This window comes from Phyllostomus hastatus, unplaced genomic scaffold (assembly GCF_019186645.2).
Source record: "Phyllostomus hastatus isolate PE091 unplaced genomic scaffold, TTU_PhHast_1.1 phas_scaffold_78, whole genome shotgun sequence".
Lineage (NCBI taxonomy): Eukaryota > Metazoa > Chordata > Mammalia > Chiroptera > Phyllostomidae > Phyllostomus > Phyllostomus hastatus.
In genome coordinates this window covers 26094160-26119658 of record NW_025334041.1, presented here as the reverse complement: position 1 = coordinate 26119658, position 25499 = coordinate 26094160, and the positions used below count along the sequence as shown (strand labels likewise).

At 39.9% G+C, this 25499-nt stretch overlaps 1 protein-coding gene across 4 annotated transcripts in view; it reads left to right on the top strand.

Annotated features, from left to right (window-relative positions):
* Positions 1-21819, top strand: part of UMAD1 (UBAP1-MVB12-associated (UMA) domain containing 1) — a 197903-nt gene extending 176084 nt beyond the window's left edge. For all 4 annotated transcript variants that reach the window (XM_045827477.1, XM_045827479.1, XM_045827478.1 and 1 more), the window contains one exon: positions 19667-21819. In XM_045827477.1, the coding sequence (XP_045683433.1) occupies positions 19667-19924 (258 nt within the window). In that variant the 3' untranslated portion in view covers positions 19925-21819. The remainder of the gene's footprint in view (positions 1-19666) is intronic.
* Positions 21820-25499: the final 3680 nt, after the last annotated feature.

Sequence of the window (25499 nt, the reverse complement as noted above, 5' to 3'; positions counted from 1 at the left end):
CATTTTGCAGTATATACCAATATTGATTTATTCTGTTGTGTACCTGAAACTAATATATTATTACACAACAATTATATCTCAATTTTAAAAAGACCCCAACATGCTAATTCCCCCCATCTCACTGATCACTACTTATTTATCTATTCTTAAAAAAAAACTCATCCAAAAAGTAGTTTCCTTTTTTAATTGGCTTTTCAAAATCATGGTGAAATTTTGATAATTTTTGGTTATGCTTTGGTAACTATACCAGATACTGTTAAAAGGATGAATGGAATTTTAAAACTTAGGTTTTCAGAGTTAGATTATTGAAACAATTTTCAATAATAATTGCTCCCAGATTTCAAATATTTTACCACTTAAATATGGCAATTAAGTGGCATTTTACTTTAAAGGTTTGTCACTTAAAAAGTATAGTCAATCATATGCTCAGTCAAAACTCACCATCTCGTCCCCTTCTTGCCCACCACACTCTCCCCGCCTGCCATCCCTTCCTTACAGCGGCCTGCAGCTGTTCTCCTTCGGCGCCTGTCTCCCCTCTGGACTGCAGTCCTCACCACAGCACCCCTGGGGCTGTGTGTGTGTGTGTGTGTGTGTGTGTGTCCCCCCCCCCCCGCGTCTGCCCTGGTGCCGCGCATTGGGCCAGACACGCCACAGGGACTCAGATGCTTTCCAAATAGATGAAGGCAGTCGACTTTCTGATTCTTAATTCATTTCTTTCCTCTATATTCTACTTCCTTAGTCATTTTTACAATCAGGATGCAAACATGAAGGTCATTATTTATACCCATTTGGCCAAATTTCTTAAGGCCATTTAGTTCCTTTATGTGTAGTTACAAAATTCTGAAAATGTTTTCAGCTGAGAATCATTTTCTTTTATTTATTTGGGCCAATATGAATCAAGCCAATGAGGAATTTTTAAACTTACTACTAAATGAGAAAAGAGATTCTTGAAAGTTTCAAATCCCACTGAAAACTCTTTTGAACCAATGGTGTATTATTGAGCATATCATTTTTAAAATGATATTTTTAAATATATTTTTAATATATTAATATTTATTAATATTATTATTAACTTACTAAATTATTGAAGCCTTTTGCAACTTCACTAGTCTCCGTGCCATTTATTTTTCCACAGTAACTTCAACTGAATTGAACAGAATCTGTTATGCTACTAAAATGCATCAAAATACACCTCATGGTCAACGTTTGTTTCAGTTTGCCATCTCAAAATAAAATGACGTGCAACTAAGGTTTTCAGAAGGGGTCGCATTTTAGCAATTTTTAACGCGTTCCAGTGAATTTGGTAATTGAGCTGAAGTTACACAAATGTGTGGTTTCACTGCAGGAAGTCTCCAGTTCCTACATCGACAGTTGGTTTGGTGTCCACACTGTTCACAGTTTGGTTCAAGTTATGCCAACAAGTGCAGTCCTCCACCAAGGAAGGTGGCGTCAAGTGACGCTTCCGGTGGTCTCAGAAATGACAGTGGAGGATCTGTTGAGTAAAGCTTGCGGTCACTGAAATGCTGGTCAGAAAAAGTTATTTATTTCTCTGGGCATTGATAAAGGGAGAGGGAGAAACCTGTGGAATCTTGACTGGAATGCTGCCTTCATCTATACCACTTGGGTTGGGGAGCCAGGAAGTCATTATAAAAGTTGTAATTGGCTCTTTTGTTATTTAGTCATCAAACTTAATGGAAAAGACAACTAGAGAGTCAAGTCGACTTTTAGAATTTTTAGGTAAATTATCAGAACTTCTGAAGGAAAGTTTTTAAAAAATCTATGTATACTCTGGCAATTTTGTCATATTTTACTGCCAGCTTTGTATTTAAACTACTTTCTCAATTTGCAAGGAAATAAAATAATTCCTCTTGTTCTTTGAAAAAGTCCATGTGCCAAATTCTTACAGGCTTATTAGTCTGCCTGTTATTGAAGTTATGATTAGATTTTTATACCAGTTGGATTTCTTAGAATAAGGTATGTTCCTTGTGCAGAAATTTAGGACAGTACTGAATGTGGTAGACGTAACTGACATTTTCAAATTCATTATAGTCATCAAGGAAACTGTGTTCTGGAATCTGCAGTAAGGAGCTTTACCAGTGTTATCTCATTCATTCATCGCAGCAGCTTACTGAGTAGGTCCAGGTATTCCCATATTATAGATAACAAAACTAGCTCATGTGAGGATTAAGTAACCAAGGTGTGGAAACAAACCTAACTTTTCCAAGATGGCATAGTTAGGGATTCTGATAAGTATTGCATTGATTTCATAGATAAGAGTATTACCTTCTTAATGCTATTGTCTTCTGATTCATGAACATAGGATGTTATTTCTTTTATTTAGATTTTCTTTAAATTCAACTATGTTTTGTAGTTTTCAGAGTATAAGTTTTATACTTCTTATGTTAAATTTATTCCTAAAAACTTTATTATTTTTCATGCTATTGTAAATGGAATTGTTTCTTAATTTCATTCCTGGGTTGCTTATTGAAAAGATATATAAAAATACAACTGGCTTTTGTATGTGGATCTTGTATCCTGCGGCCTTGCTGAACTTATTGGTTGTAATCATATTTCAGTGAATTTCTTAGATTTTTCTGTATACAAAATCATATCATCTGTGCAGAGATGGTTTTACTTCTTCATTTCTAATCTGGATGCTATCTACCTATCTGTCTTTTTCATTATTATTATAGATTGCCTAATTGCCCTGGCTAGAGCCTCTAGTAACATGTTGTTGACCAGAAGTGGCAAGAGTGGGTGTCCTTATCCAGTCCCTGATCTTAGGGGAAGCGCCCAGTCTTTCACTGTTAAGTATCATGTTAGCTTGGGTTTTCTGTAGATGTCTTTTATCAGATTGAAGAAGTTCCCTTCAATTCCTAATTTGTTGAGTATTTTTATAATGAAAGGGTATTGATTTTTTATTTTTTTCTGAGCCTATTGTGAGATGATCATGTGGTTTATTTTTTATTTTATTGATGTGATAGTTTTTATTTTTTTATGTGATTACAAAAATTGATTTGTCCTAAACTCATGTAAACCATAGTAAAGGGCAGTGCAAAACCCATACCATGAAAAAGCATATGCTTTACACATATTGTCTTTGCAAAAACAAATGAACTTTTTGGGTTGTGAGAAAGAAAAATGAAGGCACAGCATCAGGTGGGTAAATTTTTGAGCAAGTAAAAACATTTTTGTGTTTTCCTCTCAGTGATTACCTACTCAGAATTTTTACATTTGCAATTTTCTCTTTCTAGTTGATGATCCAGATATTTTTATCTTTTCAAGCATTTGTGAAATTTCTATTTTGAACTACCTCACTTTAACCAATTTTTGTTTAGGTTTTAGTTCAAAGCAATTAAATAATTGGGAATTAAAAACACTCTGGGCCTCGCTAAAACAACTGCACACTTTGAGCATGAAAGCACAACTTTTATTTGTGCCACGTTAGGCATAAATAGTGATGATGTACTTCCCCTTTCTCACATGTAAGGGTCCACCCAGAAGTCTGCAACTCTATTTGAGTCCCGGAAATGTTCTCATTCTCTTGCCTGCGATACAATCTCTTAGAATAGCTGGCTCAAGAATCATGTTAAACGGGCCCAGATCACGTGTTTGAGCCTGTTAAAGGTGCACTTGCTGTTCTCTAAAAGCAGATTGCAGCCCAGGTCCCAGCCACTTGGCACCTTCTTGCCACTGTTCCCCAGTGCCATGGACTAGACCTGTGGGTCAATGCAGTCAGGCCCTGTCACCGGACAGTTGGTCACAGAGGGCTTGTCTCAGTCAGCTTAATTAATAAACGATAGTATGTGGTTACTTTAAGCTCTTTAAGTTTAACTAGAATATATTTGTTGGTTTTTTCCTGTGTGATGAGTGAATAATTTTTTTCCTTTTTTTATTGTTGTTCAATTATAGTTGTCCCCATTCTCCCCCTCATTACTCTCCCCTGCCCTGCCCAACCCCCACCTTCCACACTCCATCCTCCCCCCTACCCTGTTGTCCTTGTCCATGGATCCTTTACACATGTTCCTTGACTTGACCCTCCCCCTCCCTCTGGTCACTGTCAATTCATTCTTTATTTCCATGTCTCTGGTTCTGTTTTGCTCACTTGTTTGTTTTGTTGATTAGGTTCCACTTATAGGTGAGATCATATGGTATTTGTCTTTCACCACCTGGCTTATTTCACTTAGCATAACTAGGATATATTTGGTTAAGGTAAAATGGTTGTTTTAAAAATATTCAGGATCACAACAGTGCTTTTAGGGATTAAAATAGTCTCAGCAGTCTGTAATTTCAGGGCTTCTAAGATCCACATAGAATTAGCATATCCATGGATATAAAAATGACAAGGTAACACCCAATGTTTATTTCCACTTTCTTTTCCCCCCAAAATTTGGTGTCTTCCACATTCCATGTGTTTTTGTTTATTTCTTTTGTTTTGAGAGAAACAGTATGATCACTAAGAAAGTATTCTACAACTCTCTCTGAAGGAGAAAATACCTTTTGGTCTTTGGAAACAACTGCATTGCATTCTAAAAGGCATGAAGTGAAAGTTCCTTAGACTGTGCTGGATTTGGGAGGCAGCGCAGAATAGTGACTAAGTGTACGGTTCCAGAGTTAGACAAAATTCTCTGTGTCAGTTCTACCCATCTGTTACATGGAGAGGAAAATGGTGCCTACATCATAAGGGAACAACTAAATGAGATGACATAGGTCACAGATGGCAAACACAAGAGGCCTGAGGGACGAATCTGGCCCTCCACCTTCTTTTATCCTGCCCGGCGCCTTGTTTCTACCTGGCAGCAGCACCGAGCTCTCACTTAACTGTCAAGGAGTAGCTGCATTTACACAGTCCTGAAATGACATTGGGCCCTTTGAAGGCAACCATGAGGCTGATGTGGCCCCCGGTGAAAATGAATTTGACACCCCTGCCATAGGTAAAGAGCTTAGAACAGTGACGGACATATCAGTGATCATTAAATGTGAACGGACATCTGTGGTAGTAGAAAGAGGTAAGTATTACAACTTTAAGACTGACTCAAAAGGAAGTTAATGAAATTAGAATCAGTAATAACAATATAATTTACTTATTAGTATATATCACGCTCATAATCTAAGTTTTATTTCCACCCTCGTGAGTGGACCCCAGTTTAGTTTCTTCAGAGAATTCCTAATGTCAACTCACCTGCAAAGAAGGCATGGAAGGGGAAATAAACTCTGTCGGACTGTGATTGCAGACTCTATACATTTAAGAACAATTTTGGAAATTACAGCTGCTCAGTTTTAGGCCACTTTGGCAGTTGAAGCCATAGCAATTATTTCCAGAAGGCTAACGAAAATCTGTATGTAGTGGGTTCTGAAAACCCACTTCCTAGAGACTCTGTTGAACACCAGGCCTGTGAAAACCAGCATTCCGATGACCAGGAAGCACCACTCGGGTGGCCGGGTCCTAGAGTTACGTGCCGCTACTTCTTCCTCCCACCGTTTGTAGGCCTCCCCGTTCCCTGGTGTGCCATCGTTAAAACCAGAGTGACCCATGGCGAAGTCACCTGAGGGGCAAAAAAGGAACTGTGTGAGGCTCTCCCCGCACATCCCGTTCTGCTTCTGTGAGCTGGGAGGTGGATCATAGGCTCAAACTTCCTCCGATAACCACTCATGCCCATCTCCAGTGAATCTGTCACACACACAAACATCTCTTCACCACATTCTGCCACTGACCTCAGGGATTCTAACCCCAGATTCTAACCTCAGGGAAATTCTACTTTGTCACCTTGCTGTTTATGGTAATAAACAAAAAAATCTTGACGAATACAACTAAGTTTCCTAGGTATTTCTAATGAAAAAAAACACCATTACAGACCTCAGCCAGTAATCTTAAAAGTGTTCTGAAGCACGTTTGATATTCTGTACCAAAATTCAGTTCCTACAACTAAATTTGCTTTTCTCAAGTGCTGAAATTCAAAATAATTTCAATGTGTTTAATCTAATTTATTGTTAGTCTGATTATACTAACTATAATAATTTTCTTGTACCTATATATACAAATATATAGGACTTCATCTGTATTGTTAACTCTTTAGTCTGAGAAAACACATTCTGAGACCTTAACAATTATAATGGTGACTTTTAGGCCATAACTTGTTAGAAGGTTGGCACCTGCCTATAGTTTGCTTACTTGGCTTCTAAGTATTTGTTTTTTATCCTAAGCAAGAGCAGTGTAAACTCAGGTATTCTTCCATGACGCGATCCTTTTCCAAACCTGGGACTGTCCTTCTGAGTTACGAGTTTCTTCTGAGGACGTGTATTCCTCAGTTGTTACTTTCTTTCTGAAGTTATCATTTATATTGATTTCAGTGCTATTTCCTTAAAAATTTTTACTGGTGCAGAAGAATTCGGGTCAAAGTCTGCTTGGAATCGTAGCACTGAGAGCTGAATTACCTGGTTCGGTTAGCTCATATTTCAGAGGAGTTCACGGAGACACAGGAAGTTTCAATGATTTGCGTCAGGTCACACGGTTGAAGTGGAGGCAGGAGTCGCTGGGACCTGGGTCTAGTGCCCCTTCTATTAAGTCTTACAGATTAGCTTTCAATTTGATGTGCAACAGTATATATTCCGGTAATTACCTTTCTTCCTAAGAATTTAGGAATCCTGGAAAATGGTGACCCTAAGAATTGATTATACATTAATCAATGCTTCTATTATTGATCTGAAAGCATTTTTTCAGTTACACTACATTTTTTTCTGAGAAATTTCAAAGTCACATAGTTTACTACTTTGCTGAGGCATTTAATTTTTTAAATTAAATTTTTAAAATTAAGCTATATGAATTGTAAATTTTCCTCATGATTTTTTGGACATGATTGTTGCTTTTCATTTTTAATCATTTGGTAGCATTATTCACACTCTATTTTGGGGGTAGACTTTCCACAAGAGCAGGCACTGACAGCTTGTGCCCTGATAATAACACAAGAGTCACAGCACAGAAGCCAGTGTGGGTGGAAGCTCCTAGAGATTATGGAGCCGTTTTAAACAGGGTTGAAGTGCCATCAGTTATTCTCAGATTTTAATTCATAAAATATTAAGTTGGCAAGTCCTACTTTAATTATGGTTTTTAAAGACAAAGTATGTATTACAAAATGGTACAAATTTATTATACTAAATAATTTTATAATTCTAAATAAGCAGAATTGGTTTTTAAAGACAAAGTATGTATTACAAAACGGTATAAATTTATTATACTAAATAAATTTATAATTCTAAATATATAATTCTAAATAGTGTATTTCTCTCACTTTAGGCTATTGCTAACTTTCTTCACGTACTTAAATATTCTAAATTCCTATCTTCACTGAATCCTGACAGTCCTTTTAGAATTATTTCCTAGATTTTCTACTTAGTTGATTTTAGTCTAGCTTAAAAATATTATCCTACAATAGCCAAAAGGTGGAAACAACCCAATGGCCTATCAACAAATGAATGGATAAACAAAATATGGTGTATATATAGAAGAGAATATTACTCAGCCTTTAAAAAGTAATGGAATTCTGATACGTGATACAACATATATGGTCCCTGAAAATATACTAAGTGAAATAAACCAGACACTAAAGGAAAAACACTTATGATTCCATCTATATGAGGCACCTCAAATAGGCAAAGTGATAGAAAGTGTAATAGATAGTGTAATAGACGGAGAGTTGCTTAGTGGGTACAGAGTTTCCGTTTGGGACAATGAAAAATTTCTAGAGATGGACAGTGCCAATAGTTGCACAATTGTGAATGTATTCAGTGCCAATGGATTATACACTTAAAAGTGGGTAAGATGATAAATGTTATATTGTACATATTTTACCACGATAAAAAGTTACCCCGAGTTAGCCATAAATGCAATAATAGGGCTCTCCGTGGGCCCTGAGTGTGCCCCAAGAAGGGACGCAGCCTCCTGCATTCCCAATGGGCAGCTTCGTGGGATGGAGAAAACACAGCTGTATTTACTTTTCTAACCCCATCTTCTATTTTGAAATACAACCTTTTTGCAAATGAGAGCCAAGGTCAAGTGACACAGCTTTCGCTCACCTCTTCAGTTTGCCAAACACTGTTTTTCTAGTGGAGTTCTGGGTTAGGTGCTGCAAGTGTGGGTAATACTGTTACTCAAATGTCCTCTGAGTGGAATTTAATTAGCCTCCCTTCATAATTAGGTATGATGCATTTCCTTTCACTTTCATCTGGGTGTGAAAACGTACCGTTGTGCATTCACCAACTGTAGTATTTTCAAGTGTGTGGACTACTCCACACATTAAGTTCGAATTACAAAGAAAATAAGGCTTTTCTGAAAGAACTATTTGTTTCCTCAGATTAGAAAGAGATTTATATGCAGGGCGAATGTGAAATCCTACTGATGATTGTCTTTTATTTCGGGCTATGGACACAAAAATTCAGGTATATACTAAAAATTACATATTTATGTTTTTCAATAATGGTAGAAACAGTGACAAGATATAAGATTTTCAGTATAAATTAAGAGCAGCAAAACAGATTAGATTTCTGTCTTCAAACAACACCTTACATGACAATTATTTTTATTTTTTATAATATCAAAATGTTTGTTCTTAAAATATCTATTATATTTGGGTAATGAATTTGTCAAATGTGCATTCCACCATAGCACATGCCAAAAATCCCAGCAGGTAGCTATTACTTAATACTTTTTAATTTACTTTCTTTAAGTATTTCCTATGATATCCTATGCCATTTATTTCTGTTCATTCAATATCATAAAAGTGATAGTTATCAAATTATATAAAAACAAATGAGTATAATATAAATATTTATATTGTCTTATGAGCTTTAAAAATAGAAAGCATTTCATTTCCTTATTGTACATGCAGTTGGTTGAAGCCCTGTATTGTTTTATAAAATGAAAATTAACCATTTGAGTGAAATTAATATTCAGTGTGCTGCGTAGATGTGCAAGATCATTTTTCATTGTTTTCCTTTGAAATTATCTGGAAAATGTATGATCTTGTTGCACTGCATTCTGAAAAAGTTGAATAGATATTTAAAATAAATAAAACTACGTAAATGGGAAGTTAAGTAGAATCCAGTGTGACTAATGAGGGATATCAGATTCATCAGACCTCTGGTGCACATAATAAGCTTGAAGAATTCATGCACAGAAGCTTAAGCCATTGTGTAACTTTGGCTGTGATCAGATGCTACAGTTTTCTAAGCTATTGTATATTGTATCCAGCTTGGTAGATTTAACCCAGTAATAAGATGCTTAGTTGAACTGTTTCTTTAAACTCAGTTTCTATGGCAGCACAGCCTGTGTTTTGTGGACCTTCATCTTCTACCCCAGATAACACTTGTCCATAGAGGAACTGCTAAACTTAAGCCCTTAAAAAACAACCACCAGCAGAAATGTCAGCTTTAAAACTATTTACCTTGATGGCAGTCTTTACATCAGAGGGCCGGCATTGGATTGTAAATGAGGAGACTCAGAGTGCAGGTCTCTGCCAATTGCCAATTAGTAGTGGTGTGACCTTACATAGTCACCAAACTTTGAGCCTCAGAAGATGAGAATAGAAACAATAGCTTCCCTATCAGATTTAGTGGGTTGTGAGGCTCAAGTGAAATAATGCATGCGAAACTACTTCGAAAACTGTGTAAAGCACTAAACAAACGTTGGTTGTCATTTTTCCAAGATTCTGATTAGAACTTTGCTGATCCCACCGATTTACCTGAATTATGAAATAGATAAAATCATACCAATAGTTGTTTTATAGAGTATTATATGGCATGTAAACCATTAGTTTGTTCTATTTTTTAAATTTCCAGATCATTTAACATCTGCATGATGTTGTCTTTGTTGGTTGATTGGTGTGGTTAATATCTTGTTTTGATACAAATGGAGTTGCTTTGGGAAGTAGACATTGGTGGGGCCTTAATGTCCTAATAAAGGGCATCCTTTTTTCTCACCTGCGTGCTGGGTCCATGGAGAAATAAGACCAAAGAGCCAGCAGGCAGAGAAACAAGATGACTCCCTTTTGGCTGATACACCCAGGTGTATGGATGGATTAGTGCCGTTATAGAAGAGGCCCGGAGAGATCCCCGGCCCCTTCTGCCGTGTGGTGCTAAGAGCAAAAAGAGTGTCTACGAACTAGGAAGCAGGCCCTCACCAGACGCTGAACCTGCTGGAACCTTGATGTTGAACTTCCCAGGCTCCAGGACTGAGAAATAAATTGTTGTTGTTTATAAGCCACCCAGTCCATGGTTTTGTTTTGTTTTTGAGAGTAGCTCGAATAGACTAAGACAGAAGATGATTACGGGAAATTTAGAGTACATAAGGTTTACCCTTCCCCTCCCACAGTGCCAGGTGGACCTACGGTAAAAATACTCCCTGAGCAGTTCTGTCAGTGTTGTGGCGGGACCTCACTGAACTTCCTTGGGGAGGCATATCTGCGAAGGTGTTCGTTGGGCAAGTCGAGCACAACCCATCTCACTCGTTAGGAAGTAGATGTACCATAACTGGGGTTGAGTTCTCTCTGTGTTTAATACCATCTATGGTTGACCATGTAGGTGAAAAACAGTTGGAAAAATCTTGTCAGGAAAAAAACAAACAGATGCAGAAATCCAGGATAAACATAATGGTTCCTAGCTTATTTTGAATAAGCTAGTTTGAATCTAAAGTTTATAAAGAAATGTGTTTAGTCATTCAGTAACCGTGTGTTGATCCCTGTGATGAGCCAGGCGTGGCTCTGATTGCGAGGGAAACGGAGAGGAAAGCTCTGGTCCCCGGCTTGGCGCTGCCCACAGTTTCCTGAGGGGCAGAGAATTCTGCTCCAGTGCGATGTACGTGGGGAGGGAGGTGTGCACCGTCTGTTATGGGAACACACGGAGAGGCACTTGGCCCAGCTTTGAGGAGTTACTTGGGGAAATCTTTATTAAAGAGTTTTGATGTACATCCTAAAGGGCAAGTTGAAATGGGCAAAATGAAAGGAGTAGAAGAGAGAAAGATGTCCTAATTTTGGCAAATGTAACTGAATGAGCCAAGGGTCAGAGCTACAGAGAGAGCCTGGCGTATTTGGATAGCAAGTAGCTTGGTATGGATGGAGTGAAGAGTTTAGGGAATGGTAATAAAAGAAATCGGAGGGGTAAGCATGGCCAGATCATACCTCTTGTTCTATAATAAGGAGTCTGTTCTTTTCTCCAAAGCCACTGAAGAGTTTTAAGCAAGAAAGAGCATGTGTTTTAGGTGCCACCAGTGACAGTGAGAATGTAGTGTAGGGGGAGCAAGGCCATATGCAGGAAACTCTTGTGACATTCAAGGCAGAAGACTACAGTGGCCGACAATGACAGTGGACTTGAAAAGAACAGGGGAAACTTGCGGTGATATCAAAAACATCATAATCTGTAGGACTCAGTCATTTGCTGGATGGGGTGGATGGAGTGGATGGAGGAAGTGACACAGAGAAGTCAAAGGATAGAGAAGTCAAAGATAATTCAGGTCTGTGTGTTGGACAACCACGTTGGTGCCCTTCACCAAGACAGAAAATATTAGAAGACCACTCATTAAGTTAGGGGTGGTATTAACAAGGAGATGAGAGGATGTTGAGTTTGAGATTCCTGTATAATATCCAAAAGAAAACGTATGGTAGTTGAACGCATACATGGGTTACGAGCTCTAGATAGAAATCTGGGTTCGAGATTGGGGTGTGCATGCATGCATGTGTGCACACACTTACCTAGACTTACTTCTGGGGAGGGGCGGGGGAGGGCAGTGGGCACAATGAATATGGGTGAGCTCATCCAGGTAAGGGGGTTGAGAGCAAGAAGAATAAAGGAACAGAAATGAGGCCCTGGAGATAATACCCTCACCTCCAAAATACGCAAAAGAATAGACAGAAGGCAAAACCAAGAAGTGGCAAGGAAGCCCAGAAGGAAAATTCAGATTCGCACTTCAAAACCTCTGAGTTTGGCAAAAAGTATTTTTAGGAAGCTTGGAGAAAGCAGGGTCAGGAGAGGCCAGAGAGGGAAGGGAGACTGCAGGGGGTGGGGAGCCCAGCGGGTAGTGTCCACGGTGGTCTCCGCCTGGCTGTGAACACGAGCCAGAGACAGTGCAGCGGTCCACGGGTGCGATGATGGCAGGGGCGGTACAGACTCCAGGAGGGTCATCTGTAACTGGCGACGTGACCATGTGAAAGATTAGCAGTTAGGAGAGGTCTTCTAACCGATGTCGCCGTGTCCTTGAAGAGTGGGGACGGGATGGATGTGGAGCACCAGGCGAGGGATTAGCTGTGGACAGGAGGAGGGCAGAAAGGAAGCACAGCTGGGTACAAATGCAGGTAAATTTTGGGGGTGGGGCAGGTTGAGGAGATCCTTACCTGATGATTCTTATTTTCTCTGTTAAGTAGGAGACTAGCCCACCTGACAGCGACCAGAAGGTGGTCATGTAGGGCTAAGAACAAAAAGGGTGAAATATGCTCTCTGAAGAATGGGGGAAGAGGCTCTGGCTGGCATGGCTCAGTGGATTCAGTGCTGGCCTGCGAACCAAAAAGTCATCAGTTCGATTCCCAGTCAGGGCACACGCCTGGGTTGTGGACCAGGTCCCCAGTTGGGGGCTGGCAAAAGACAGGTATCTCACACATTGATGTTTCTCCCCCTCTCTTTCTCCCTCCCTCTCTCTCTAAACATAAATAAAATCTTTTTAAAAAAGAATGAGGGAAGGCATACTGGGAAAATACGAGATTTCTGGTCAGCTTAAGGTTAGAGATCATCAGTTTCTATAAACGAATTAAATTTTTTTTTAAATCACTGAAATAGCCTCTTGTATTTTCAAAAGCAGCATAAACAGGATCACATTGAAGACACTGTTTCTTGCTGGTTCCTGTCCTAAAATGCTTCTTTTCTCTTTCCTCTGCTCCCCCACACTAGCTGGCGGGTACAGATTTTCCGGCTTCAGTCAAGCCGCTTTTCCAAGAAAGCACAGAACAGATTACAGAAGTAAGTGACAGCCGGCTTACTTCCCCTTCTTCGCTTGCATACATTCAGCTGGAGTTCTGAAAAAAGGAAGTCAGGAGAAGTATTTTTTTCTTTTTTAAGAAAGACGGGAGAAGCAGGCAGCACAAGGAGGTGGAAATACTGAGGGAAAAAGAAGAGGAAAGGGAACAAATATTGAAAAAAAAATCATGAGCCAAAATTTAAAGTGAAATGATGTCAGAGATCAGAAAGGTAAGGAAGCAAAATCTCTCCTTGCGGACCTAGCCTCTCCGTTGGCTACTCAGAGGTGCAGCCTCCTGGTGCTGGGAGCCCAGGTCATGGGGAACACGTGTCTTCCCAGTGAATTCAGCTTTCTGGTACCTAATTCATCTGCATCAGTGGCAGAGTGTACTGGGCTTTTTTTGTTTGTTTCTTTCTTTGGCCTAACCCCTCAATTTACCAAGCAAATCTGGGGCACCTAGAATACCTGAGAAACAAAGGGAACAGACTCAGTGCCCTTCAGAAATATTTAGTGAGCACTTGTTATGTGTAGATACTACCGTTCTGGGTAGTGGGGAATTGCAGAAAAATCAGAGTCTCTACCTTGCAGCGTAATTTCTCACCAGTGAAAGGAGTCTATTGCTCGGGACTTCGGCAGGTGTGAGAGACCGGTCCTCTGGCTTTTCTCAGCTAGCCAGACATTTATTAGTGACCAGCATCTTAGAGAAAAGAAGCCTGAGCACTGCTTTACTTGTGCCATTGCTTGTATCGAGCTTCCTCTTGTCCCCTGATGCTTCTGACTCAGATTTGCCCCCAACCCTCCCCCACTGAGAAGCTGATGTAATGCAAACAGATACCAGCAGAAGCCAGAATAGAATGGATAGTTATCTGGGGAGATAAAGTGACAGTGTTGCCAGTTCAGGCTGTTGTTCAAAGGAACATGTCTTTTATTTATAGACATTAGAATTTAAAGGCATAGACAGCCAGAGCTTGATACTACCTCTTCTTACTATAACTGGTTTCCTAGAAATGTGCTTGGTTTAGCTACTTTCTTTGCATGTAAATTGAATGTGTTAGATGAGTGTTTTATACCTGGTTTCTTGTTCTTTTAATAGATTCTATTACTGTTTTGGTTTGGGCTGGTTTCTTACTTTTAATGCTTCAATGTTTTACTTTTATAGGACACTATTTTATCTCCACTTATCTGAGGCACGGATTGCAGGGGGGAAATCAGGAGGTTGTAAAAGATGCCAAATATAGGTGATGTTCACATTAATACAATGCTCATGTGTTAGTCGGGTGTGGCCAAGTACATGAAGTCTCCAAATTGTTAGTGGGTTTGCAGTGTCGGCTCCCCTTCTGAGATTTCTTGGTGGTTATCAGGGCTTATGTGCTAGGAAAAATGAAGTTGTCTGTTCTTAAAGCTGCATTCCCTTGCTTCTGAATACCCAAGAGTGAGGCTCACAAGGATGCCACCAACCTGCTGCAGTTCCAGGGAAGTGACTTCATCTTTCTAAGCCTTCACTAAAATGTGTTGTGTGCCCTGTACCCCTGGAGTGTTTTTTCCTAAGCTCTGAGATTTTCCAGATTGAACCTCATGAATCTTTACAGCCCTTCTGCAAGAATGGAAGAATAGTGTCTATAAACCTCTCTGAGTTACCTGAAACAGATAATAGAATGTGAGGAACACAAGAAAAACTTGGCCAGTCCATTTTTAATGGATTAACTGATGAAGAAGAAATAACTTTCAAACACACATGAAAACAGCTAATTAATTATAAACTTTGTTGTAATGATATTGATAAGGAAATCTGTTTTTTTCCTACAATTAAAGAAGAGCCATTCTCATACGGAATACTCATATTTAAGCTATGTTAGGGCAAATGCTCATTTGAAAAAGAAGTATTAAAGCTAGATTATATGAAGGAATGAACACTCAGGAACAATATCATAGCAACATTTCTGTGAACAGGATGAATCACAAAAATAAGGAACATGTTTTATGAACATGATATTTGAAGTACATTTTAAAAATCTGGCTATTAACCATAAGGTTAATTGATTCTTTTCTTCCTGTTCTTTTCTGGTTAACATACTTATTCTTCCTTTTAAAGACCCATTTTATTATGCAAATGAGAAAAAATGGAAAGACTTTGTGTCTAAGAGAGAGGGCTGTGTTCTGCAGGGGAGCCCAGGCGCGACTGAGCCCTCAGCCCTCACCTCTGCGTCCGCTGGCTGCCAACCAAGAGCCTTAGCGCTCAGCGTGACTGAGTGTGGGGTCCCTGAATTTTGACTCACATTTTCTTTGTGACTTACTCTTCTTCTGCCTTATAACTTCCCCTCTCCAGCTCTCAGCATGCCAGCAGCAGCTGCATCATGGTGCTCACCCTGCTGCCAAGAGGGCAGGCAGCCTCCTTGGAGACAGTAACACTGCACTCCAGCCAACTGTTAGGAGGTAGATGCTGGAGTAGCGTGTGCAGCGCCGCTGAGTTCAGATCTTCCTAGGAGGCATTTGGCTCAACACCCTGAACATGGTATTTTTAAAGTTAATTTAATTTTTGGAAACTTTATTATGGGAAATTTTCAAATATATACAGAGGAAGAAAGGACACTGTAATGCTCCCCTCCCCGTGTGACTTCCTTTTCTCCATTCCAACAGTGATCAAAGACAGTGACCAACTCGCAGTCCATGGTGTTTCCCTCACTGAGTCCTGGTAGGTTCATTTCCAGGGAAACATATCTGCTAAATTTCAGTGGCTTTTCTATCCTCTTTCAGTCGAAGATCTGTCACCCTAATGACTCGGTCCTTTTTTCCTAAAAGTAAAAGATTAATTAGAGTCTTTTTTCCTTCTAATTTAAGCTGGGATAATACCTTGTTAAGAACTGTCATAGTTTTTATTACTGTTCCCTAAATTTTCAAGGCTCTGTTCATTCAGTCTGCCAGTCTGTCCAAAGCGTGTCTAACGTGTGAAGGAACTCACAATGTATTAGAGCATTAGCGATCACGGTTTTACCACAGACTAGCTGTGGAACCTAGAACACCTTCCTGAACCATTCTGTGCCTAGTGTCCTCTTGATTTTAGCACAGGATTAACAATAACTGTACACACCTCACAGAGCTGTAGACTTAAATGATCGAATACACTTAAACAGCCTAGATGGACCCTAGCACATAGTAAGTAATCGATGTTCTGGAAGAATTATTTGCAAAGGAAAGGGAGGAGGATTAGTGAAAGCATGAACAAAGAAATAAATATTGCTGCAGGAAAGTTAAACCTTACAAGTTTTGTGTTTAGAAAGCACAGCACCTTATTGGAGAAGGTAAGATTTCAAGAATGCTTTTGTTTAAGAAGGAAGGTGATTTGGCCAGTGAAATGGGACAGCACTCTGTACACAAAGAAGGGGGAGGAGAAAGTTCAAGCATGGGATGAGACTAACAGATCTAGGGAACATCTGCACCTGAGATGAAGAGAGAAGGCAGGGTTTAAGAGGAGGGGGGAAGGTTATGATTATTCGAACCGCCAGTGAATGCCAAAAACAAAGAGAATGAACAGACCGAGTCTTTATCTAAAGCCAAGTGGGGGCTGACATTCTGAAAGTTTTTACTCACTTTAACACATGCTAAGCACTGTTCTACTCGTGAACATTATTTAATCCTCATAGCAATCCTATGAAATAGCTACTATCATTGACTTCATTATACAGCCAAGGAAACAGAAGGTACAGAACTTGTCCAAGGCTGTTTGTTTATTATTAATAAGCAGGAGACCTTGGATTTGCAAGAGCTCTAGACTCTGTGCTCTTAACCACTCGGCCCTACTGCTCCATGGTAACCGAGCCGGGTGCGCGCACTTAATCCTGGAGACACCGGCACATGGTGAAACCCTTCACAGAGGCTGGGACTGTGGCATCGTTACTCACTGATGCCTGTGCTGTTATTCAAGTCCCATTTAGGTTTCAGTAGGCAGCTTCTGTCCACTGCATAATGGACCTTTCCGATCAGCTTTGGCATAACAGGGTGTGGTTCCTTTTGTTCTCTTCGCAATCCTAAGGCAGTACTCTGGTGTTTTACTTTCACACCCGTTTAAGAGCGCGCTGGCCAGGGAGGCGCTCGCTGACTCCCAGCCTTCCTGGAGGGCCTCTGCTCTCCGAGATGGCGGTGCCTGTGGAGAGAGCAGAGCAGTTCCTCCTCCTCGGATCTCCGCTGTTTTCCTTTCTTCGACTGTCTTTCATTAGCATGTGAACTGCCATCCTTTCTCCCTTTCTTCTTGAAAATAAAATCAAGAGAAACCTCACTGGACCCCACATTCCTTTCAAGCTACTGGCCCGTATCTCTTTTTCTATGTTAAGGCAAAATGTCTTCAAAGAATTGTCTGTTCTCGGATCTGTCTTCACTTCCGTCCTTCAATACCCTTTTACACACACACCAAGAAGACTTTCTCCGCCAGATCTCTCTCACCCAGCTCTAACTCGAATTAGATCCCCCTGCCTATTAACAGCTCCGCTTGCATGTCAGGCACCTGGAATGACCAGAACTGAAATACTGATCTTCCTGCTTAGGCCAAGAACTTGGACTTCATCCTTGGCGACACTCTTGCTCTCATACCCCATATCCATTCCATCAGTAAATCCTGTTGGCATCACCCTGCAAGTCTGCCCCAAATCCAGCCGTTCATCTCACCTTTATTGTCACCGCCCTAACCCACATCACAGCCCTCTGTCTTACCCAGCGGGTCTTCCTGCTTCCTTACCTGGCCACGAGCCCTCTGCCGCATACTGTCAACAAAGCAACCAAAGTGACCCCTTTAAGACATCAGTCTGAGTATATCTCCTTTGCAACAATATGTTCTTTTTATTCCCATATGTAACAATCCATGGATGAATCTCCTGCATATAGTGTTGAGTTAAAGAAGCCAGAAACTACAGTCCATACCGTCTGATTACCTTCACTTAAAATACAAAAATAGGTAAAACTAACCCCTGCTGTCAGCAGCCAGGGCGGTGATGGGGCACAGGCACACGCTGATCGTGACTGAAAGAGCGCCATAAGGGCCTTTTGATCTGGGTACTGGTTGCTCACAGGTGTTTAAGTTGGTTAAAATTTAGCAAGCTGTTAAACTTTTGATGTTCCTTTTCTGTATATATTTTATACTTCCATAAAAAGTTTTTTAAAAAATTACTTCTTACACAGAAAATCATTCTTCTCTAGACTTAGATAAAGAATTTATCAGCATGTATAACGGTTATAATGTAAATCCTGTGCAGGCAAAAATCTTGTCTGCTTTCATCCAGTCAATTCATCCAGTCATCAGTTTATTGAGCACTAGGCACTGACCTGGGCATTTGGGGATACAGCAGTGAACATGAGAGACAAAAACTCCTTGAGCTTCTGAGGGATTATAATCAGAATAAATTGTACAACACAGAACAAGGCGCTAAGAGCTAGGAGAGGAAAAGAGCAGAGGCGGGGGACAGGGAGTGCTGGAGTGGAAGAGGTGCCAGAGCAGGAGACAGTTTCAATAAGGCGGCCAGGGAAAGGCCCCACCGAGAAGCTGACATGGGGGCGCCAGCTTGGACGGAGGTGAGGGAAGGAGCCCGGGGTGTATCAGGGAGCAGAACCGCCTGGGCAGCGGGCCTGGAAGGGAAGGCCTGAGGCAGAAGCCCGCTGGCTGTGCACTGGCAACCGCAAGGAGGCGGCGAGCCTGCAGAGGAAGGAGCCCGACAGACTAGCTGGGGATCTGGTCACCGAGGGCCTGGGAGGCCTCTGTGGAGACTCCGGCGTTTTATTCTGCATGAGACCAGGTTTGGGTGGGAGAGTGAAATTTTATTTAGTTTTCAGCCACTTTTAGTGGCAGGTGGTTTGTTCCCAGTGCTGTAAATATATTTCAGTGTATGTATTCTACGATAATGGATACTTAGGGAGATTCCACTTCAGGGCTTACATAGAGTGCTGCTGTGTACAACCCTCCTCACGTCTTCTGGTAAACTACCAAATTGAACAAGATATATCAATTCCATGTGTGTGAATAACTTAAGTACTTTAGTTCCTATGAAAGTCAGACAGTGCACCAATACTCACGGTACACATTAGAGGTAAACTCTGTAGGATGTGTTCGAGTAAGGCAGTCAAGTATGCAAAGCAGAGAATACAATGAAATGTCAACTAGATGGCTTGCACTCAAGGGCCCTGGTGTCTAGTTGGGGATAAGAGGTTTGCCTATGAAACAGCAACTAGCAAGGACACATACAGGAAATGCCAAGTAATATCCTAGGCAATTTGCTCCATAAGCACTAGGAAGTAGGCAAGGTTACTTTGGACTATGTTGCTGTAAGATTTCACAGGGAATAGGGTAATTCTGTAGAGCCTGAAAGTGTACATCAGGTTTGGAAAAGCAGAGACAGACTTTGTAGACATCCTCTGGGCTAGGGAAATAGGAAGAATGCCAGTTGGTGTTTGAGGGGCTCCAGGATGGTCACTCTGAGTAAGATAGGGTTTAGGGTTCATTTCAAAGTCTAGTGCAGCTTTATATGGATGCATTTCTCAAGTAAAGCCAGTAACTACATTCTAATCTGGGAATATTTCCATAGTCTCCCATTTCTCAATGATTTTGGTATATTCGTGCCACATTTACCGTCACTAAGCCGCCAAGTCCATGAGGTCTAAATGATTTGAATGTATATGTATTTTTAGACTGGCAAAGAAAACTCATCCAGTGTGACTGTAGCAGGCCCCGAGGCGGAAAATAAGGCAGGCCAGACTCTGGAAAACAGCTCGCTAATGGCCGAGCTTCTGAGCGACGTGCCCTTCACCCTGGCCCCCCACGTGCTGGCCGTGCAGGGCACCATCAGTGACCTTCCAGACCACTTACTCACCTATGACGTCAGCGAAAACTTGTCGCGGTTCTGGTATGATTTTACTCTTGAAAATTCGGTGCTCTGTGATTCGTAATTTTTATGTTTGTTTGTATCTCAAGCTTTAAAACAAAATTTTGCCCATGTGTTTAACCTGTTTGATGTCCATTGCCACTTCACTGTCCAAAGGACCTCGGAAAAACAAGGATAGTAAAGGAAAGAAAGTAACATTATGTCCATTGCTCTGTTTTTCAGAATAAAGTATATTTGTATAAACTGGAACTTAAGTTTTACTTCCTTTCCCCTGAATAACAAATATGAAAATTAGGCAAGCATAGTTTTATGAAAGGAGTAGGGTCCTGCAACCAGGCCCTCAAAATACAACACATCAGACTGATCTTAGAAGAACCGTGAAAAGGAACCTTCAAGGCATTTGCACCTTCAAGGCATTTTCCTTGGTTTCTACAAGTCTGAGTCCGTCCTGAGAGTGAGTGTGAACTCCCTTCTCTGGTTTGGAGGAAGCTTGAATTAGTATTATTCTCTTTCTTCTTCCAAAGTGTTTATGAATGAGTTCAGAAAAAAAGTTATTGCCAGTTAAGCTTAATTTCTTCAGTCTCCATATAGACACTGACGTGGAAATTGAAAACTTGCCCTGAAAAGCAGGGGTCTTGCCTCGGCCAGGAAGCTCAGTCGGTTAGACAGAACATTGTCCAGTACGCCAAGGCTGTGGGTTTGATTCCCCACTCAGGGCACGTACAAGAAACAACCATTGAATGCATCAGTAAGTGGAGCAACAAATGGATGTTACTCTCTCTTCCTCTCTAAAATCAATAAATGAAAAAAAACTTTTAAAGCAGGGGGAGTTTGCTGATATAAGAATGCTATAATAGGAACGCTGTGGATGCTGTTTCTTTGAGTGATAAATTTCTGTTTCCTTAAACCCATGGCATTTCTTTGCACCTTGAATGATTCCTGTGCTCCTGCCTTTGTTTTCTGCCTGATGCTCCTTCGGAATGTTCTTCCTCACCAGCTTTCCAAAGGACTTTCCTGCTTCTACCTTGGTTAGCATTTATTCCCCCAACCACATATGTCCTCAAGTACGAAGGGATCCACACTTTCTTTCGCCCTCTCTGCCTTCCAAAGAAAAACATCTCAGGATGCTGCATGTTACTGCCGACAACGTCCTCATTTAGAAATGCATTGGCCACAGTACAGATGGAAATGTTTTACTGCTAGAAAAACTGAAAGCAACTCATTTCCAACTGGAGCACAGGCAGAACACCTAGCTATGACTTTTAGTTCTTGAATATCCATTATGTATTCCAACTAAAACAGCTGAGAACTGCCATTGGTCAGTAAACTGCAGGGGGAATAAACTGTGATAGTGTTTTCCGTGCCATGTAAAATTTGATCCCATTTGTTCTGAATAGTAGCAATGTGATTTATTAATTCTGTGCCAAATTCTAGGTACATTTTTCACAAAGATAGAGTACTACAGCAAAGCTGAACACTGTGCATAAAGGTACATGAATTATTCAAGTTTTAATGTGTTATGCATGTTTGTTTAATAAATGTGGCATGTTCTTGATAAAAATGCTATGTTATTTAAAAGATAAACATTTCTATTGACAAAAATATGTGTCATTTACAAATAATTTACCACATGAGGTAAATGGTTAAATTAGATCTTTACAAAGTTTCATAAAACATCAGTCTAGGAAATATGACTTATTACCAACACAAATGTGAACATTTTACAGCAGTTTTTGTGAAAGCCCGTCCTTTTTAATATCCATGTTAATGTACCTTAAAGCCAAATTAAGCCTGTCATCAATTTAGCTAATATGTGTTAAATTTTGTCTCAAATACTTTTACATTTCATTTGTATTTTTGTCTACTATGTTATATAAATATGCTGATACATATTTTAATTTGCCTAAAAATTGTTATATTTAAATAAATATGAATAAAATAAACTGATATTTTGATTAATTTCACATTCAGAAAAATGATTTTCTTTGCATTATTCATGTCTGAATGCGAGTTATTGATTCCTTGGGAAGTAAATATTTAAGTAGTTTGTGTAAGTTAGAAAATATGAAATTTCCCCTTATATGTAAGTTTTAAGGAATGACATTGAAATGGTAAGGTTACTCACTGGTTCTGGTTTAAAGGACTGAAGAGTCGAGAGAAATCACATGAACATCTGTAGGAGATCCCATCACCACAGATTTTAGTAAGCGCCAGTGTTAGTAAGCTACTATTAACAGAAACATTGCAGAAATGGCCATTTTAATTTTCTTATCCTGTATATAAATCAGTGTTGCTATTTTAAAACTGGAAGAAAACATTAGAAATCAACCAGCCAACTCCATTTTGCCCAAGAGAAACTTGAAGCCTAGAAGGGCTAAGTGACTTACGTCACCTAATTAGTGATAAATAAACATTTACTTGACTAGTACTAATAGCGACAGTAGAAATTATAACAAAGCTGCTTGCTGTGGCGGGAAGGAGCTGGGGCATTTGAAGCAGGCTGACAAGTCTGTAGTGGGCCCCTAGCTTCCAGGCTTTGAGTCAGTCAGTCCCCGACTTTGGTGTCCTCACTTCCCGTGCTTGTTAGATAGTCTCTGTGCGCACCTCGCAGGCCTGCGCCAAGGCATTAGTGGCACATGCAATGCCTAGTGGTACAAAACTTGACACGTCATCAGTGTTCTGGGGGAGGGAACTTAACAATCCTCATTAGTAACCACGTATAAACCGTAGTCTAATAAAACACAGAATAGGTATTCCCTGAACTTTGTAAAGGGTAAGATAAAAAATAGCTGCTACATTTATTGTACAAACCTCCCACACATTATTTTTTCCATGTTAAGTACTAACTCACTATGAAAAATATTTCTAAAACATGTTGGTTGACTCTTCTGTAGTTCCTCAGTGAAGAATTCCATAGGGAATACTTTTTCCCCCTATTATCAAGCATCATGTTTTCTTCCTCTTAACAAGTTATCATTATAAAGTACTGTAGGTATGGAATGTACAAGCAATTTTACTGAATCTGATTTTTATCCCTAAAATATATACAGGAAATTGTATTTTTTTCTAGCTTTTTAAAAATGGCATTTGCATCCTTTCCTAAAAACAGAATTGGAGAGGCAATTCTGACCAATTTCTTATTCTGGCCAATTAAATTGTGATTAACTGAACTTTTAAAATTGTATCCTTAAATGTTAACAAAAGCAGTTTTTGTCAACAACTCGAGAAACTCCACACTAGTTTTTTTTTCTTTGAGATAAACATTCATTGACATCACCACTTTTTTCCCTTTCTCAAAACAAAATGATCAATTGAAAACAGTATGAAAGAAATACCTTTTGAAATACAGAGACCTGATTTCTCATAATTCTAAAAGAAAGATAGGGAGTAGCAAAGGAAGAATCTCATTCTTTTTCTAAAACAGTGGTTCATCAGATCTAACCCCCTTACCCCTATGAATCTTAAAAATTGATCGGTAAATGAACACTACCCTTGGTAATCTAGCAAAGAATACGTTACCTTCGGAGATTAATACATTGTCACTGATACCATTCACGTGAAATTTAAGCATAGTACATATATAGCTGAAGGATGTTACATCTTTTAAAGCCATTGAGAAATCTGGGTTTGTGGACATGATCCTTTGAGCACTATGTCTTATTACTAAGGCCATGACCTAAATATTATTGGGAAATCTAACACTCTCAGCATTGGTCTGACTACATTCATACTACAGTGGCCTGAAAGATAAAGTATTCTTATGTGACAGGGAAATGGCTCGTTATGCCACATGGTTTGGTGGATAGGCATGGCTGAACAAGAGAGAAAGAAATGTATTCATTGAAGTGTGGGAACTCTGTTAAAGTCAATATTGTAATACGTTAATCATCATGTTTTTAATTTAAATAAACTTTTGATTTTAGAATAGTTTTAGGTTTACAGAAAAGTTACAAAAATAGTGCAAAATTCTCATCTACCCCTCACCTAGTTTCTCCTATTTGCTACAACTAAGGAACCAGATATTTCTATTAACTAAAATCCATGCTCCATTCAAATTTTAGTTTCTCCCCATGTCCTGTTCCTCCCCCAGCATCCTGTTCTGTGTAAAACACTCTATTCAGTCATCCTTGGGCTCCTCGTGGCTGTGACGGTCCTCAGACTTTATTTATTTGAGTGACTGTGACAGATTTATGGAGTACTTGTCAGATATTTTGTAGAATGTCCTTCACCTGGGGTTTATCTAATGTTTTCACATGGTTAGACCATGGTTAAGGGATTTTGGAAGAATATTACAAAGGGGAAATGCCCTCAATGAGATCATATCATATCATGCGTACATGCTATTGACATGACATTACTGCTGATGTTAACCATTATCAAGTGGCTGAGATGGCGTTAGCCGAGTTTCTCCACTGTGCGGTAACTCCTCCCCACCCTGCTCTTTACACTCTCCTCTTTGCAATTAAATCAGAAAACACAGCCCACCCTCAAGGGGTAAGGGATGGCATTCCACATTCTTGAGGGGTTAGTAACCATGCAGATTATTTGGAATTCTTCTTTATGAGAGAGATGTCTCTTTTCTCCAATTTATTTATTTATTTATCTATCAGTCATTTACTTATTTATAGTGGGACTCCAGTCTATAAATCACTGGTGGCCAAGAGATATATTTACATTTTTATAAAAGTTAATAAAGAAAATCCGGAACATTTTACATGGTGTTAGATGAATATCATTTGATGTTGGATATGGTAATATATTCTATAATTTCCTCAGAATTCATTTTCCTATAAGTATCAGATGTATTTCTTCTTAATGTGCCATGGCTATAACTGTGTTCACAATAGACCTTCCCTTTGGGGCAAGGAGGCTTGCACTGTAAGTGAAGTTCTCTTAGATACTTGGCCTTTTCCTACCTCATTCCCATGATTGCATCTTACCCATGGTGTTATTCTTCACCAAGCAGTGAAGAGGCAGGCTTTTAGTACATAATCATTTTCCTCTTTAAAGAATCAAGACAAGGCACAATACAAAGAGCTCCTCTTCTCCATAGTAGATGGGGTTTTTTTAGTAATAGCAACAACAAAGTTGTAGCTCCTGAAGATTCTAAGGAAATAAATGTTTCAGTTTCTCCTTTAAGAAATAGTTTTAAGAAGTGGCATGAGGAAACTCGGTCCTATTTCAGAGCGGGGAAGGACCCCCAAGGAGCCTTGTACTTCTGATTAACCAAAACTCAACTGTGTGCTAAAACATAAAGTTGATCTCATCCAATTTCAGTTGGGGGTGGGGGAGTAAAAAGCGTCTTATTTTTGTCCTTGGAAGAAACCTGAATATAGTTCTTTGTCAAGACTTTTCCCAGTCCCAATTTTCGCCCCCTACAAAGGAAATAAATTCCTTACAATCAAAGGTAAGGCAAAGGATAATTGCATCCAGAACAGCCCCATCAGTACGCTAACTCCAAACCAGCCTACAGACAGCTTGTTAGTTACAACCCAGGCCGGAGAGGGAAGCAGACAATAGACCATTTCAGAGGTCAGTTAAGGAGACGACCTCCCACTTAGGACTGCTGCCAGAGACGTACAATCCAGTGTCTGACATCTGGGCTTTGCAGCTGCAAAGTCTGCCCCTTGTGTGGCCAC